Consider the following 18184-nt stretch of genomic DNA (forward strand, 5'->3'; position numbering starts at 1 on the left):
GTTAGGATAGAAACCTCAACATAGGGATCGTATGCATGACAACTTCTAGGCTCGAGTCGTAGTCTCCCTAGACGTTTGTGTCTCCCTTTGTCTTTGGTTAGGTTAGAAGTTCTTTCCCTGTGTAGGGGAACTACGTCGCCCTGATCCTCATACCAGATGAGGTACGTAGGCAGGAGATGAGCTGATCTCTCCGGGCGCCCTTTTTCTTTTTCAACCCTTTGTGTGTGTTGGAGTCTGACATAAGTCCAGCGATTGGCAATTAGTTTCCTGTGTGTGTTTGTTTGTTGGAGTCTGACATAAGTCCAGCGATTGGCAGTTGGTTTCCTGTGTGTGTTTGTTTGTTTGGAGTCTGACATAACTCCAGCGATTGGCAGTTGGTTTCCTGTATGTGTTTGTTGGTTCGGAGTCTGATATAAGTCCAACGATTGGCATTCGGTTTCCATGTTTGCCTGCTTGTGTGGAGTCTGACATAAGTCCAGCGATTGGCAGTCGGTTTCCAGTGTTTGTGTTTTGTTTGGCGTGCGTTAGCCGAGCTACGAGTGCTCTGATTCTTACTCTGGTTAGAGAAGATACGTATGCATAGGATGCGACATCCTAGCGAGCACGTTTCCCCTATCCCCGAACTACGTCGACTCTGATGTCTGTGTCTGACAGACTACGTAGGCCCAGGATGCGATATCCTGCCGAGTCCCGTTTCTTCCGTCTTTCTGTGTCTGTTTCCAGCGTGTGTGCAGTTTGTGAGCAGTTTCTAGCAACCTTTCTTCTATTCTTTTGTGCGTGGATCCCGTCGAGTACGACGAATGCGTAGGGGTGATAATACCTTCCCTTCGCATAACCGACTCCCGATCCCATCTATCTCTGGTCGCGAGACCATGTCCTTTCCAGGTTTACTTCGAGCGTTTCCTTTCCCTCCTTTGGGATAAATAACGCACGGTGGCGGCTCTGTTGTTTCGTTTTCCCACCGGTTTTTCGCGAAATGCGACACTCCCCTCTCCATCGCATGATCTAAGGGCCAAGTTAGACTTCCTGATCTGACGGTCCAAGGCATCCCCACGAGTCAACACGGTTGACCGGTTTTTTAGGGCCTTGTGTGACTCGTTTTGGGCCAGTTCAACCTGGGCCTATACTCGTTTTCCTATTAAAACCCCCCCTTTGCCCATTTTTGACAGACTCTGTTTGGGCTTGGTTTCTATCCCAAGGCCCAAACTGTTCTATTTTTATTTAGTCCATTTATTTTACTTACTTGATTTAAATAGAGTTTTACCAATTAATTAAATTTCTATTATCATTTCTAAAAATAATTAAAATTATTTGATTATCTATTATTATTATCACCATCATTAGTTATTTTAAGTATATAATCATCCATTTTTTTGGGATTTAGGAGATTTATTTGTATTAATATTTATTTAGTCATTTGTATAAGTGTTCGATTTTATATGCGTGTCGTGCTACCTTTATGACAAACCATTTCCATACCATCAATTCAAACCAATTTTTAAACAAATTAAACTTCTCGATTCAAAGTCGAGCCCATTTTAAATGTCTTTGTAAGTCGATCACTTTTAAAGCATCGCCATCAACCTCACATAGCTTACTCTTGGGATTTCTTACAATGAGACCCATTCGATTTTATTTAATCGAGTAGAAAAACAATACATTAAAATAAAATTTGTTTCATTCATAGACATAGATTCAAAACCCCGGTCCGACATCGAGTATTCTTTATTAAATATAAATTAAAATATCTAATCATAATTAAGTACCATTCCATTTGAAAATGAAAAAGGAGATGGTTTTGAGTTTTTAACTCCTCTCCTCGATTATTCAAATACGAATTCTTTTACTCGGTTAGTCGAATAATCGTCATTTTAATCCACTTAAGCACAAACAAATCAAATCCTTTTATAATAAGAAACCAAAAGAGAGATAACTTTGAGTCTTCAATTTTTCTCCTTGACTAGTTGAGTACAAGTTCTCTTACTTGGTTAGTCAAATAATTGTCTTTCCTTTACAAACTTCCAAACCCCGATTAAATCAAACTACCTTTCATAACGACAAAAATAAAAAGGGAGATGACTTTGAGCCTTCAACTTCTCTTCTCATCTGTTTGAATACAAGTTCTCTTACTCGGTTAGTCGAACGATTGACATTTTATAACCTAATCAAATCATTTCATAATAAACTATACGAAAAAGGAGATGGTCTTGAGCCTTCGATTCCTCTCCTCAAATGCTTGGATATAAGATGTCTTACTTAGCCATTCGAGCACTTGTCGTTTATTCTAAAAATACATCAATCATACACAACCTTATTTTCATAATTACTCAGATGAAACAGAAAGCGGTCTAGAGTCCTCTATTCCCTTTCCCGATTATTAGGATACGAGTTGTCTTACTCGACTATCCGAGTATTCGTCATCCATTTAAAACACCTTAATTTTATCAAACTCCTTTTACAGGTAAAGATGAAAAAGAAAGTGGTCTAGAGTCTTCTATTCCCTTTCTCGATTATTAGGATATGAGTTTCTTTACTCGACTATCCGAGTAATCGTCATCCAAAAAAAACATCTCAACCAATCAAAATACCCAACATATTAACTTAACTTGTCACCCCCGTGTGACCAAAACTCTTTTCAGAAAGAACACTGTTTAATCCTTTCTAATACGCACAACAAACTAGTGCTTAAGCCTCCGCTGAGGCTAGACAACCCAACGTTAACCTTTAGAACACAATCTAAACAGCTGTTCGGTAAAAGACACCAACCAACCGTAGTTCCCCGAACTACGAATGCTCTGATTTCCTTATTACACCATAAGGATACGTAGGCAGGAGATTGTTGTATCTTCGCGAGCACACTAATAAAAAACCTCCCTTTCCCCTTTTTTGAGGTTTCCATCCATCTCTTTTCAATACTCTAATTACTCGAATAAAACAAACAAACCTAAGTCAACACTCAAATCGCAAAATTGAACTAAAAGGTTCCCATTGAGTACAACGGACGTGAGGGGTGCTAATACCTTCCTCTCGCGTAATCCACTCCCAAACCCGAATATGGTTGCGACAACCATTATTCTATTTTCTAAAGGTTTTATCGATATTTTCCTATCCCTTCATTGGGATAAATAAAGTTCGGTGGCGACTCTGTTCGAACATATATTTTTTCCGCGACCATCGCGAGGAATCGTATTTTTCGAGATGCAACATCATGCAAGTATTGGGATGGCTCCTTATGAAGCCTTGTATGGACGAAAATGTAGAACACCTTTATGTTGGATGGAAGTTGGTGAAGAAAGGATCTTAGGACTGGAGATTATTCAAGAGACTACCGAAAGGATTAAGATGGTCCGTGATAAGGTGAAGAAAGCACAAGATCGCCAAAAGAGCTATGCGGATCATAGGAGAAGACCATTGGAATTTGATGAAGGTGATCATGTATTTTTGAAGGTGACTTCGAGGATGAGACTGAAAGGACCGTTTAAATCACATAAGCTAAGTCCGAGATACATAGGGCCATACCAGATTATAGAGAGGATTGGGGAAGTAGCCTACAGATTAGCTTTAGCACCTTCTCTATCAAAAATGCATGACGTCTTTCACGTATCTCAACTTTGAAAGTTCATTCCATATTCTCTTCAGCCTATTCTTCCAGATTCAATAGAAGTAGAAGTAGATCTGACTTTCGAACCTCTACCAAGTCGCATTGCAGGACGAGAAGTTAAAGTATTAAGGAATAAGGATATTCCTCTTGTTAAGGTTCAGTGGGATGAATCACATCCGGGCGATACTACCTGGGAACTGGAGTCAGAAATGCGAAAAGCTTACCCTCATCTCTTCCAGGTAATATTTAAATTCGAGGACGAATTTTTATTTAAGGGGGGGGGGGGGGAGGATGTAAGACCCCGTATTTCCTTAAATACCTAAATTCCTATTAATTGAGATCAATTGAGTTCCCATGTGCTTTAAAAGTTGTCAATTGGGATAAATAGAGTAAATAGTGAGTTCAGGTTGACTTAATTAATATTAATTAGGACTGACCTTTTATTAATTGGGACATTTTGGTAACACTAATAATGGGTCAATAGCTCTGGTAGAACAAATATTACAAGTTTGGTGCCACTTGAGATATTTGTTGCTACTAGAAACCACTTACTAACCACACAAATAATCATGACCACTTGTTAATGACCTTTGACTCACTCACCACCACATGTTATAACACACTTGCATTATGTATATCTCTCAGTAGAGCCACCAGAAGAAAAGGAAAGGATGGAAAGAAATAAGTAGCTCAAGGGAAAGGTAGAAGAAGCGAAAACAAGGCTAGTGGAGAAGAAGAAGAAGAAGAAAGCTTGGAACCAACACCATCATCTCCATCATCATCATCTCATCTTCAACAACTTCTCCTCTTCCATTCTTGAGGTGGGTTCTAGTTAGAAACCCTAGATTTCTAGAGGATTGGGGTTGTAGAATCATAGATAAATCATGAAAATCCATGCTATGTGATGAATATTTCTCTTGATGTTGTTGTTTTCATGAACATGTGCTTGATGTGTTCTTATGATTGTTGTGATTACATGATTTGTTGTGATTGTGGTTAAATGATTGGTTGTGGTTATGACCTTGAAATACTTATGGTTATGAACTTGGAACTCTTGTTATACATCTGTATATGAGCATGTAGTGTGATGGGTGTGTTGGAAGAAGGAGTGGGGGTTGTTGGAAATGGATTGACAGAAGAAAAGTGGTGTTCTGTGAAGTGAGAATGTGAAAATGTGAGTGGACCAATCGATTGGTCCCTGCAACCAATCGATTGCACAACCTTTTATTTTGCAGAAAAATGTGATTTTTACAGGACCAATCCATTGAAAGTGCATTACAATCGATTGCATAAACTTTCTGTATATGAACAGTGGAAAATTTTAGTGAGCCAATCGATTGACACTCAGGATCAATCGATTGATCCTCAGCAAACTTTGAAAAAACAGAAATGTGAGAGGAACCAATTGATTGGGCCTCCCCAACCAATCGATTGACTTATGTTAAAAACTTCAAAATCCATTTCTTAAGTGTTTCTAAATGCATTCCTCCAACCATTAATCATTTGTGATGCTATGCTTATGTTGAATACATGCTAATGGAGAAAATTACATGATGAATATAGTAAGTTAACCTAGGATTGGTATTAGGTCATGTGTGAGGTTTATAACTTAGATAACATTGAATGATGGTATTCATTCGTACGACGCTTATGTGGAGGTCATGTACGAATTGTTGCCTTGATTGAGAATGAGACGCATTATATGGAACATGCCAGATCATTGTTTGTATATTATGGTGAATGAAGTCACCTGTGATTGATGGATTTTGTTATGGTTCGTGGAACCAGTGATTTATGGAACCGATCATGTATTCAGAATGTGTCTTTTTCTGTGATGGTGCACATCTCTATTTGGTATGCTTAAATGAGTAAGCATTGGGATGTGGGACCGATGATTCGAGCCTCAATTGGGTTTGAGCGCCAACCACGGCAGACATGGGGAAAGGTGGACACCAAAATGGGTTAGAGGCCCGTACGGTGAAAGATACCCGAAGTGGGTTAGAGACCCATACGGGTGACGGTCTCTTGAACGGGGGATTAAGCCTCATAGAGGACCCGATATCCACCGCGAAAGTCAAATCATATGAGCATGCATGAACCGAGCCTGGATTAGACGTAAGTCCGTTCAGGAATTGATGTTTTGTGATCTGAATAATGATCGTGGTTGAGTTGTGAGAACTCAGGTGCATGTTGCCATACATTGCGAGTTAGTTTCCCTATCGCTCAAGTCTTCGTTCCCTTGTTGACTTGAGTTGAATATGAGTTGATATTGATTAGAAAACCCTGTAGAGCCGAGTGGACCCATAAGATAGGGAACCCACTGAGATTATTATCTCACTCCATGTTATTGATTATTTTTCATATACAATATACAAATACATTTGAAAAGTGAACTCAATTGAGCATTTTATAAACGAGAGGACTCATACACCTATCACGTTAAAGTTTTAGGTAAATATGTGGTATCTCTCTCACTTGTTTGGGTAGATGTTTGACCCAATGTGAATACTTCCCCTTATGATGATCCATCTGTATGCTTATTGGAAAAAGGAAACAGAAAAAAAACCTTATTTTTAATTATTTCGTTTGCATATAGAATATACAAATACATTTGAAAAGTGAACTAAAATACAGTTATATATTATGAATATTATGTTGTTTACGAAAACCATCAACGATAATTCATTTTTGTTTATCTTTAATTCAATATGCTTTCATATTGATTAATCATTATCAGAAAGTTATAGTATCGATAATCATACTCCAATACTAATAGTTAGTAAAATTCAATATGAATGTGGATATTATAATTTTCACAACGCTCTAACTTTTTATGAGAAATGATAAATACGTATCCTAATTCATATCAGTTAATCTTCTTTTGTTTAGAATGTATCCACGACATATCAGTTCGTTCTTTAATGCTTGAAACGGAAGTCTCGATTGACATTATTTTGATGCGATAAGATTGTTAGGAAATTGATTGCAAATCAAATGGACCGATACTAGAATTGTGTACGAATAACTTTTTTTATAGTATTTCAAGCACTATCGAATTGTCTCAAAGTTTGTACGCATGAATACCTAGGATAATTCAGCATATACTCGAGTTTGCGCAAGACCTGTGAAACTCGAATGTAGGGAGGATGAAATCCACAATTTTGTATGAAGAGAATAGATTTTTCTTATTTATTTTTCTGAATTCTGAATGCTCAATTAATAGGCCAAAGTGGTGGTGTTTCATAAGATTGTAACTCTAGATAAAATACACACTTTCAGCAACACTTTTGCTAAATGTTGCATTGTTTCACCTACAACAACACTTTTCAAACGTTGCATTGTTTCGTCTACATCAACAGTTTTCAAATATTGTATTGTTTCACATTCTGCAATACTTCACAAAGTGTTGTCTATTTCCGAATTCAAAATACAAACTGCCTACTGCAATACTTCACAAGTATAGTCAATTTCTAAATTAAAAAATTAACCAACACTTCCATATTTTCTTTTCATTTTTAGAGCACACTCAAGATTATAAATTGTTAATAATTTACAAAAATATACTCATTTGTTCTCCACTCGTTGTTGAAGTAAGTGTTTCGTGCTTTAAACGTAGACTTTACCGATCAAATTTGAGTTCGTCATAAATAAGGCGGTTATTACATTTTGAAATCAAATACTTGTTTGCTTGAGGCATATTTGCAAAATATGTCCAACATTTTTTGTTGCCATACAACAATAATTCTATCTCCAATAAAGTTAAATTCTTTGATTCATCGTCTGACAAAACCAACGGTAAAAAGTAATGAAAACATAATATATACATAATAATAAATAATTATAATTTTATGATAATAAAATAATATAGTATTTAAAAAATTGTAAAAAAAAAGAGATAATTTGATTAGCAGGAAAATGTAAAATCACTATATTTAGAATGTTGATTCTAAATAAATTTAGAAGAAAAATTACTATATTTAACCTTCTTTTCTTTAGGAAATTTTTTATTGGCATCTATCCATGCCAAAAACTTTGAATGTTCAAATTTTTCTTTATTCACCACATGCCAATTTCCTCATGATCAAAGAAGGTAATCATTTGTCCGTTTCCTAAATGAAAATACAATCTTTCAAATGATGATTCTCTATAATTAATGTCAAAAGCGAAAGTTCTTCATATTGCATCACACGCTGACAAACATCAACGGTCATAATACCATTTAATTTTATCAAACAAAGATGTTTGCTTTTGATCAACATCACAATAATAAAATATAATTCGATCATGATCTTTGTTTATATACTTGAAGAGATATTTTATGAAAAGTGATTGGTTACACTACTCAACATTTATGTGTGCATTGTATTTCAACAAAAAATACATGTTATCAACGAAAGAGTCACCTTTTTAATAACTATATAATTATTAATTTCCTATGGTGTAAAAAAACCCTAATTCAATAAATTTTATATGATGTTTGATATTCTTATATTTTATAAAGTAATTATAAAAACATTATTATAAAATGGCTAACGCCACAAAATAAAAAAAATTATAAAAAAGAAAAACAGTTGTGAAAGGAAGAGAATAATAAATAATTTTTAGGTTTTTAAAGTAATGTTGGCGTAGTTTATTTTTTATTGTTTGACTAAACCTAATAAATGGTGAATGATTTATTAAAATGTGAAGTGAAAAGTTATTAGAATTAGTGGATGGAGAAGGAGACAGTGGATTAGTAATTTTAATATTTATAATTTTAATTTAAATATTATTAATAAATAGTTAATGGTATTATTTAAGTTAACTTTCAAATTCTTATATTTTCATTAACCCACGTTTATGATATATATATATATATATATATATATATATATATATATATATATATATATATATATATATATATATATATATATATATATATATATATATATATATATATATATATATATATATATATATATATATATATATATATATATATGTGACCTATCCTATTGTGTATTTTTAATAATTATATAATTTAAATATTGTTGGATAAATCATATCATAGTGGAATAAACAATGTTTAAGAATTTGTTTTCTATTTTTTTTTATCTTTAGATCATTTAGAAAATTTGGGAATTAAAATAAAATAAAATAAATTATTAACAAATAGTTAGTTAGTGGTATATTTTAAATTAGATTTCAAATTCTTATATTCATACACCTATCATATTAAGGTTTTAGGTGAATATGTGACATCTCTCTCACTTATTTGGATAAATGTTTGACCCAATGTAAATACTTCCCCTCATGATGATCCATCTTTATGCTTATTGGAAAAAGGAAAAAACAACCTTATTTTTAATTATTTCATTTGCATATAGAATATACAAATACATTTGAAAAGTGGACTAAAATACAGTTATGTATTATGAATATTATATTGTTTACGAAAACCATCAACGATAAATCATTTTGTTTATCTTTAATTCAATATGCTTTCATATAAATTAATCATTATCAGAAAGTTATAATATCGATAATCATACTCCAATATTAATCGTTACTAAAATTGAATCTGAATCTTGAAATAATATTTTTCATAATGCTCTAACTTTTTATGAGAAATGATAAATATGTATCGGAATTCATATCAATTAATTTTCTTTTGTTTAGAATGTATCCACGACATAGCAGTTCGTTCTTTAATGCACGAAACGGAATTCTCGGTTGACATTTTTTTGATGCGATAAGATTGTTAGAAAATTGATTGTAAATCAAATGGACTGATGCTAGAATCGTGAACGAATCACTTTCCTTATAGTATTCAAAGCACTATCGAATTGTCTCAGAGTTTGTACGCATGAATACTTAGGATAATTCAGCATATACTCGAGTTTGCACAAGACCTATGAAACTCGAATGTAGGGAGGATGAAATCCAGAATTTTGTGTGAAGAGAATATATTTTTCTTATTTAATTTTCTGAATCCTTAATGTTCAATTTATATGCCAAAGTGGTGGTGTTTCATAAGGTTGTGACCCTTGATGAAATACATTTCAGCAACACTTTTGCTAAATGTTGCACTGTTTCGCCTACAACAACAGTTTTCAAACATTGCATTGTTTAGTCTACATCAACAATTTTCAAATACTGTATTGTTTCGTATTCTACAACACTTCACAAAGTGTTGCCTATTTCCGAATTCAAAATACAAATTGCCTACTACAATACTTCACAAGGATAGTCTATTTCTGAATTAAAAAATTAACCTTCACTTCCATATTTTCTTTTCATTTTTAGAACACACTCAAGATTATTAAATGTTAATAATTTATAATAATATACTCATTTGTTCTCCACTCATTGTGGAAGTAAGTGTTTCGTGCTTTAAGCGTAGACTTTACCGATTATAATTGAGCTCGTCATAAATAAGGCGGTTATTACATTTTGAAATCAAATACTTGTTTGCTTGAGGCATATTTGCAAAATATGTCCAACATTTTTTGTTGCTATACAACAATAATTCTATCTCAAATAAAGTTAAATTCTTTGATTCCTGGTCTGACAAAATCATCTGTAAAAAGTAATGAAAACTTAATATATACATAATAATAAATAATTATAATTTTATGACAATAAAATAATATAATATTTAAAAAGTTGTAAAAAAAAGAGATAATTTGATTACCAGGAAAACGTAAAATCAATCTATTTAGAATGTTGATTCTAAACAAATTTAGAAGAAAAATCACTATATTTAACCTTCTTTTCTTTAGGAAATTTTTTATTGGCATCTATCCGTGCCAAAAAATTTGAATGTTCAAATTTTGCTTTATTTATCACATGACAAATTTCCTCATGATCAAAGAAGGTACTCATTTGTCTGTTTCCTAAATGAAAATACAATCTTTTAAGTTATGATTCTCTATAATTAATGTCAAAAGTGAAAGTTCTTCATGTTGCGTCACACGTTGACAAACATCTTCAGTCATAATACTATTTAATTTTATCAAACAAAGATGTTTGCTCTTGATCAACATCACAATTATAAAATATATTAAGATCATGATCTTTGTTTACATACTTGAAGAGATATTTTATGAAAAGTGATTGGTTACACTACTCAACATTTATGTGTGCATTGTATTTAAACAAAAAATACATGTTATATTGTATAACAAATTTGTTATCAACAAAAGAGTCTCCTTTTTAATAACTATATAATTAATAATTTTCTATGGTGTAAAAAACCCCTAATTCAATAAATTTTCTATGATGTTTGATATTCTTAAATTTTATAAAGTAATTATAAAAACATTATTATAAAATGGCTAACGCCATAAAATAAAAAAAATTATAAAAAAGAAAAATAGCTGTGAAAGGAAGAGATAATAAATAATTTTTAGGTTTTTAAAGTAATGTTGGCCTAGTTATTTTTTATTGTTTGACTAAACCTAATAAATGGTGAATGATTTATTAAAATGTGAAGTGAAAAAAATTATTAGAATTAGTGGATGGTGAAGGAGACAGTGGATTAGTAATTTTAATATTTTAATTTTAATTTTAATTTTAATATTATTAATAAATAGTTAGTAGTATTATTTAAGTTAACTTTCAAATTCTTATATTTTCATTAAACCACGTTTTCTCCTATTGTGTATTTTTAATATTTATATAATTTAAATATTGTTGGATAAACCATATCATAGTGGAATAAATAATGTTTAAGAATTTGTTTTCTATTATTTTTTATCTTTAGATCATTTACAAAAATTTGGAAATTAAAATAAAATAAAATAAATTATTAACAAATAGTTAGTTAATAGTATTTTTTATATTGACTTTCAAATTCTTATATTTCCATTAATCCGTGTTTGTGATATCTATCTATCTATATATATATATATATATATATATATATATATATATATATATATATATATATATATATATATATATATATATATATATATATATATATATATATATATATATATATATATATATATATATATCCTTTTCTATTGTAATTTTTTAATCTAAATTTAAATAGTGTTTTGGTTTTGGTAAATTTGTGTGTTTTTTTTTTATTCCTGTATTTGTTTTCTTCTAGAAATAGTCTGAGAATGCTAATTTTTTTTTTAGTTCCTAAAGATAAAGTTCGCAAGAAAATCCGCATATTTTTCTGTTTTAGGGATTAAAATTAAATGAAATTCCATATTTAAAATTTTTATCTAAAAAAATAAAAATACATGGACGAAAAACAAAAGGATGTCAACTTATAAGGACCAAAAAATTATTTAAATTTTTAATTTTAATATAATTTAAATATAGTGGGATAAATAATGTTATAGTAGAATCATGTTTAATAATTTGTTTTCTATTTCTTTAATTTATAGATGATTTAAATTTTTTAAGAATTAAAATAAAATAAAATAAATAAATTTAAATTTATAATATCCCAATCTCAATCTTTTCAAAAGTAACGGACAGTGAGCTTAAAAACAATTTAAAAATTGAGTAGTTAGTGTCTAGTTTATAATAAATAAATAAAATAAAATAAATGAGTAGTTAACTTAAATGAGAAAAAGGATGTTGCATTAAGAATATAAATTATTTTTATACTGTCAATCAATGACAACCATGTATTCTGTCAAGTCAGTCTATAAATTTTAAATTAATTATATAATTTAATATTTTAATTTATTTTGATTGAATGTATGTGTAATATTTTTTTACACTGACAGTGTTCGACTATTAAACTCAACTTAAAAGTGGGTAGTTAATTTTTTTTAAAATGTGGGTTATGCTTATTTTATGATAGGTTTATAATAAATATTTAGATAATAATAATAAAATTAATAAAATTGAAAAAAAGCTAGATAATGAGATAAATAATAATAAATCAATAAACAAATAAATAAATACTAAAATAGTTGTGTCCAATAAGATGTTTCTATATTAGCATCATTATACTCTCTCTCATCTTGTAAAGACCCTTTTGCATAAGATGCATCTTTAAAAGTATTGAGGACCACATTGTTGACGACCTTTATATATTCAAAACATGTCGCACCTTTCAATAAATTCCGCAAGTAATATAATTGAGCACTATTGGAAAGATTCCAAGCATGGTTGTCAAACTCGCAGGTAGACTTGCAAACTCGTACGAATTTATGAGTCTAGAAAGCAAAAATGAGTAGGCTCTGGTAGACTCGCACAAACTCGTATAGACTCACGAGTCTATGGCGGGTTTACGGGTCTATACATTTTTAATTTATTTTTTTTAAAACCCAAAAAAGACTCAAACTCCCCATAATATTTTTTTATTTAAAAAAATCATTTTTTACTTGTACGGGAATTAGAAAGCCTCTCTTTTAGTCTCTTGTTTCAATAATGTTTCTCCCTCCCTTCATCGATGGTGTGGTGTGCATTTGTCCCGTCTCTTGCTTTGTTCGCGTTCGTCCCCGTAATCAATCTTTCGTTGTGTAAGTGTTTTTTTATATTTTCACTTGGAAGTTTCTCTTATATATTCTCTTGCGTAAAGATGATGAATGGATAACTGATGATCTTAATGACAAAAATGTGCAAACTGAAGTTAATGTTGAAAAAGATGATGTTATTGTTAACAATGTTGTGGAAGTTGATCTTGTTGTTACTAATGTTGTGCAAAGTGGTGGTAGTGGTGTCAATGTTGAATTAGGTGGAAGTGGAACATTAAGCGATCCAACTTTGGTTAATGATGAAGAAGATGTTTCATCTCGGACAAAGTTTGATGATGATACTCAATATACCGATGATGATAATGGTGATTATATTGGTGGTTATGATTTCACATGAGTTTTGGATGTTAAAATCCATTAGCATATTTGTTTTATGATTTATTTTTCTTTATGTAGTAGCCAATTAAGAAGAAATTAGTTCTTTACGTCTTTAACTACATACTTTGCTGTTTTGTTTGTTTTATTATTGAGTATTTTTGTTAAGAAATTTGGTATAGAGTATGAAATTTAAATTTTGATGTTAATTGGTGTTCTATTATATATATTTGTATCATATACGACACATTTACAAATTTAAAAATATATGTGTGTGTCACATACAAATTTTTTAAAATCATTTTTTAATTTTTCATAGACTCGTACGAGTTTGCAAGTCGAGTTTACGGACCCTTTACGAGTCTGAGTAGACTCGCGAGTTTGACAACCTTGGTTGATAGTATTTGTACTTTTGATTTATTATCGATTTTATTTTTATTTTGACTTGTATAGATTATATTGTGTATTTTGACTCCATTGTGTATCGACTGATGACTTATTTTGACAATCTGGATTTAGATATGTCATTTTTTACCTATCGATTGTATGGTTTAATTCTCATCACACAACAAAGTCCTTATTATTTATAAATCGTCATTTTCATCTGAATAACTCTAAAACTAACTTAACTTTCAATTTTCTGATAGGGATGTATGAGGTGTGTTTTGAAATATTATAGAGATGCATCTTTGTAATTCATTAACGTTTTGATTTAAGATAAGGTGCGTCCGAAGATATATCTCTAAAATTTAAGGGATATTTTGAATTTTTCATATAATATTTTTCCACCTTAAAGGGGGTGGAATAAGAAATCCCCAATTTAAAAAGCCCAACCAGGTCTGTAAATTCATGAAAGTCCAAACTTTAAAAGCCCAACCAGATCATTTAAATTCATGAATACCCATTCTAAAGTCTTTTTTGTTCTTCGTACAGAGTTGGAAGAAACCGAAACAGAATCCAAAAGTAGAAGAAACCTTTGTTTATTGAAAAATACAGAGAGAGATGGCGACCCTAGATTCCGACGTCCCTATGGTAGCCGCCGGCGAGTCCTCCTGCTCTCACGGTCCCTCTTCTTCCAAGAAGCCCAAGCGCTTCGAGATCAAGAAGTGGAATGCTGTTTCTCTCTGGGCTTGGGGTTTGTCTCTATCTTAGCCCTCTCCCAAACCCTAATTTCCTTCTCCTTTACCGTTTGTTTCTAACGATCTTGCTGTTATTCATTGTTGTTTTGATTTTTTTGAAATGCAGACATTGTTGTTGATAACTGCGCTATCTGCAGGAATCATATCATGGATCTTTGTAAGCATGTTATTTCAGTTTTGTTGTTGTTGTAGAAGTTGTAATTTTCGTTAGAGAATAATAACCTAATTTCAATTGAATTTGATGATTGTTTTAGGCATTGAGTGTCAGGCAAATCAAGCTAGCGCAACTAGTGAGGAATGCACAGTTGCTTGGGGTATGATCCTAAACTTTGTAATTCAACTGAATGTGCCTTTTGTAGCTTGTATTGTTATTCAAAAAATGATTATAGATTTCAAGTGAAATTTAGTTTTAGAAGATTTTCAGTTATTGTTATTCGATTACTCATCCATCAATGAAGAAAGTTGCTGACTATTAGACTTAGCCTTTTAGGATTGTTTAAAAGACATCACCTCTCTAGCAATATGACTTTGTGAACAGGTATTTTCTTTTTAGGACTAGAAGCTTTGGGGGCACAATAGTTGTAGTTTTTCTCCCGGAGGCAAGCGGGTCACGAGTTTGTGTTGTAGAATCAGCCCTTTGAAAAGGCAAGATCAGGCTGCATATAGGAAATTTATTAATTGATCCAAGTATCCAACCCTTCCTTGAACCTTGCCATAACAGGAGCTTTATAGCATCGTGTTGCCTTTTGTTGTGTTCATTTATCTACATATCAATAGGGAACATTTAGTGTTAATGGTAGTGAATAATTAAATACCGCTATCCTGTAAGAACGCAACTCAAAATTCAACTACAAACAAACTTATAAACATGTTCAAGTAGACAACCAACCACTAATTACTAAAATGTCCATCTCTACCAACAATAGATGCAATGAGATACTAAGCATTACTAACAGTTAGTACTGTGCAACTCCTGGTTTATCGTTTATTTTATTTACCCCATCTTTGTTTCTGTTGTAATTATTGAGGTTTTCTTGCTTGCTGATTATACTTGCATCTAGATCTAGATTTTAGATCATTCTACTTCATAATGTGACCAGGTTGATTGTTTGTTTTAATTATCCCGTCTTTGTTTGTCATAATTATTGAGGTTTTATTACTTGCTGATTATACTTGCATCTATATCTAGATTGTGGATAATTCTACTTCATAATGTGATCAGTTTTCATTTTTTAAATTTCAAATACTTGCAGATTTCTTAAACTAATGTGTTTTCCTTGTCCATGAGACTGGTTTGAACTATGACAATAAGCCAATTATGATGATTTTCATTTTTCTGCTTTCTCATTTTGTTGATCATGTTTCTTTTTTTTTTTGCTATAAATTTATCTTTTGTATGGGCATAGTTCTCTAGAGTGAACCATGAACTTAATTATCGACACTTCAAACATTTTAATATAGGTTGATCCAATTTATATATTCAAATTCTCAATTTTGTTCTTTTATCATAAATATATTGGAGAGATAATTTCATCATTGAGGTAAAATCTTTTGATTCAGTGAGATCTACACGCAACCCCTAAGTGTTTATTACCGTCAGTCCAAAAACCCACGATACATATTTAAGTGGGAGAGAGCAGACATAGGTGGGCATGGTAGTGAAGTTGTAATACTGAGTGAGAATGCATTGGACTTGGGTTGCCTTTCCTGTATAATTTCTATGTCATCAATCTCGGATAGCGGCGTGGCACGGCCATCTCTAAAAATGGAACAACGGGAGCGTGGAGCGGATCAGCCAATATTTTAGTGACGCGGAGACCGATACAGTTAATACTAATTAAGACAGTTGTTAAAAACAAATAAATTAATCAAAATTTATGAAGTATTTATAGAAATAAGCATATGTCTTAAGCAAAACATACATGCAAATGCCAATAAAATTCAATAAAAGAACTTTGCTATCCTTAAATTTTTTTGGATAATTTCATATACGGCTGATGCGGCTGCGGCCGGCTGCGTTAGAGCGGCATTGTTCAGAATTCAATCTCATTATTACGACCATTCCAACTGAGTCACCCATCTGTGACGGAACAACACAGTCGGACGTGGTTTTCTTTGTTAGATAACATACATTAGTTACCATACAGAACGGCCGAGTTTAATAACATAGTATAAACTTTAATTTTTTTTACCATACTTGCATATCATATTTGGTACTTGTACTGACATAGCTGCATTGGGTAAAATTTAAGAGTTTAATTTTGATGTATTGTCGGTGTAGAATTTTTTATACTATTAATTAATTATGACAAATCGAGTGTGACATTTAGGCTTGCTTATTTTTAATCATCTGACACAGAATTGATTGAAAGTATAAATATGTTTACACTGACTGCATCTCAATTAAATCTAATTTAAAAATCAAGTTGAACTTATTTGTTAGTTAGATCATCTATAATTAGTTCATAGGTCAGTATTCTAATTGTGTATGCTTGTCTAGTTATTGTGATTTGCAAGAGCAGGATTACTCAAATGTTTATTGTTCTGGCTGGTATCTTATACAGGGGTTTGTAACCATGCATTTCATTTCCATTGCATTAGCCGATGGCTCAAGACCCGTCAAGTTTGCCCTCTAGGTATGTTGGCCAATTTCCTTTCACGCCTTCTGTTTCTGTTCGAACCCAAATTGATTGATTAGTGTTCCTTACTTGGTTCTTGTTTCGCTTGGTATAGATAACAGTGAGTGGGAGTTTCAGAAATACGGTCACTAACTTCGATGCCGCGAGCTACTGCCTACTTGGACATTTGGACTGTGTCTTTTGTTTTGGAACATTTGTAGCTCTATCCACTGTCCTTTGCTTGTCTACTTTAGTGTAACAGTATTTTAAGAAAGTCACTCATGAAATGCATTGTAACACAGTTACATACCTACTGGGAAATGAAATCATACTCTTTCAACTTACACAAATATGGGATTTGTGCTGGGTCATTTGATTCCTTCGCCTGAGAGGAAAATGAGATGTTTATTATTGAAATATGTACATTGATTATATGTATACAAAACTTGAATTTTAGATGTTGGTTCTTCTTAATTAACCAGTATAATCTCTTGCTTTTTCCTGTAAGGGTAGTCACCTATTTTAGAGGACCTAAACTCACTACATGGCAAATTATTTAGGGGGAATATTACTCCTATTGCACTGCAAATATTCATGAGTAGGAATTAAGAATAATTCTTATGATAATCTTTCCTATGGTGTAGAGATATCATTATTCCCCCAGGAATTTAGTATAATTCTAATGATATTTTCTAGGAATAATATTTAATGATTATTATTACTAGGAGTTTTATTCCTAAGAATGCTAGTGGCGAGTAATTATATATTGAAATTTACAACAACATTACGTTATCCTATTAAGTGTGTGGGTTGAAATTTACCCATAGCCTTGATTAAGTGTGGGATGAGTATCTAGATCCTGCTTTACTTCTAACTCTTTGATTTTTTATCATTCTATCTATTCTTTTTATTACATAATCTATATAGTTTTCTTTAAATGTTGAAGTAATTTAAGTTTGTTTTATCTACTATTTTTTCTATTAGGTTATATCCTAACACATTTTAATATTGTATTGTCAT

General features: G+C 31.7%; 1 protein-coding gene across 1 annotated transcript; it reads left to right on the forward strand.

Moving 5' to 3' along the window:
* The first annotated feature begins 14305 nt into the window (after positions 1-14305).
* LOC127086751 (RING-box protein 1a) lies at positions 14306-17622 on the forward strand. Its single transcript, XM_051027552.1, has 5 exons — positions 14306-14542; positions 14653-14703; positions 14801-14860; positions 17111-17182; positions 17280-17622. The coding sequence occupies exons 1-5, from the start codon at positions 14410-14412 to the stop codon at positions 17315-17317; spliced, it is 354 nt and encodes a 117-aa protein (XP_050883509.1). The 5' UTR covers positions 14306-14409; the 3' UTR covers positions 17318-17622.
* The last annotated feature ends 562 nt before the right edge of the window (positions 17623-18184 follow it).

Source organism: Lathyrus oleraceus, chromosome 5, assembly GCF_024323335.1.
Source record: "Lathyrus oleraceus cultivar Zhongwan6 chromosome 5, CAAS_Psat_ZW6_1.0, whole genome shotgun sequence".
NCBI classification, from domain to species: Eukaryota; Viridiplantae; Streptophyta; class Magnoliopsida; order Fabales; family Fabaceae; genus Lathyrus; species Lathyrus oleraceus.

Bases quoted from the DNA above. Each gene is read 5' to 3' on its own strand.
- LOC127086751 (XM_051027552.1), top strand. From the start codon at position 14,410: ATGGCGACCCTAGATTCCGACGTCCCTATGGTAGCCGCCGGCGAGTCC. The intron at 14,704-14,800 runs GTAAGCATGTTA...TGATTGTTTTAG, and splicing joins GAATCATATCATGGATCTTT to GCATTGAGTGTCAGGCAAAT. The intron at 17,183-17,279 runs GTATGTTGGCCA...CGCTTGGTATAG, and splicing joins CCGTCAAGTTTGCCCTCTAG to ATAACAGTGAGTGGGAGTTT.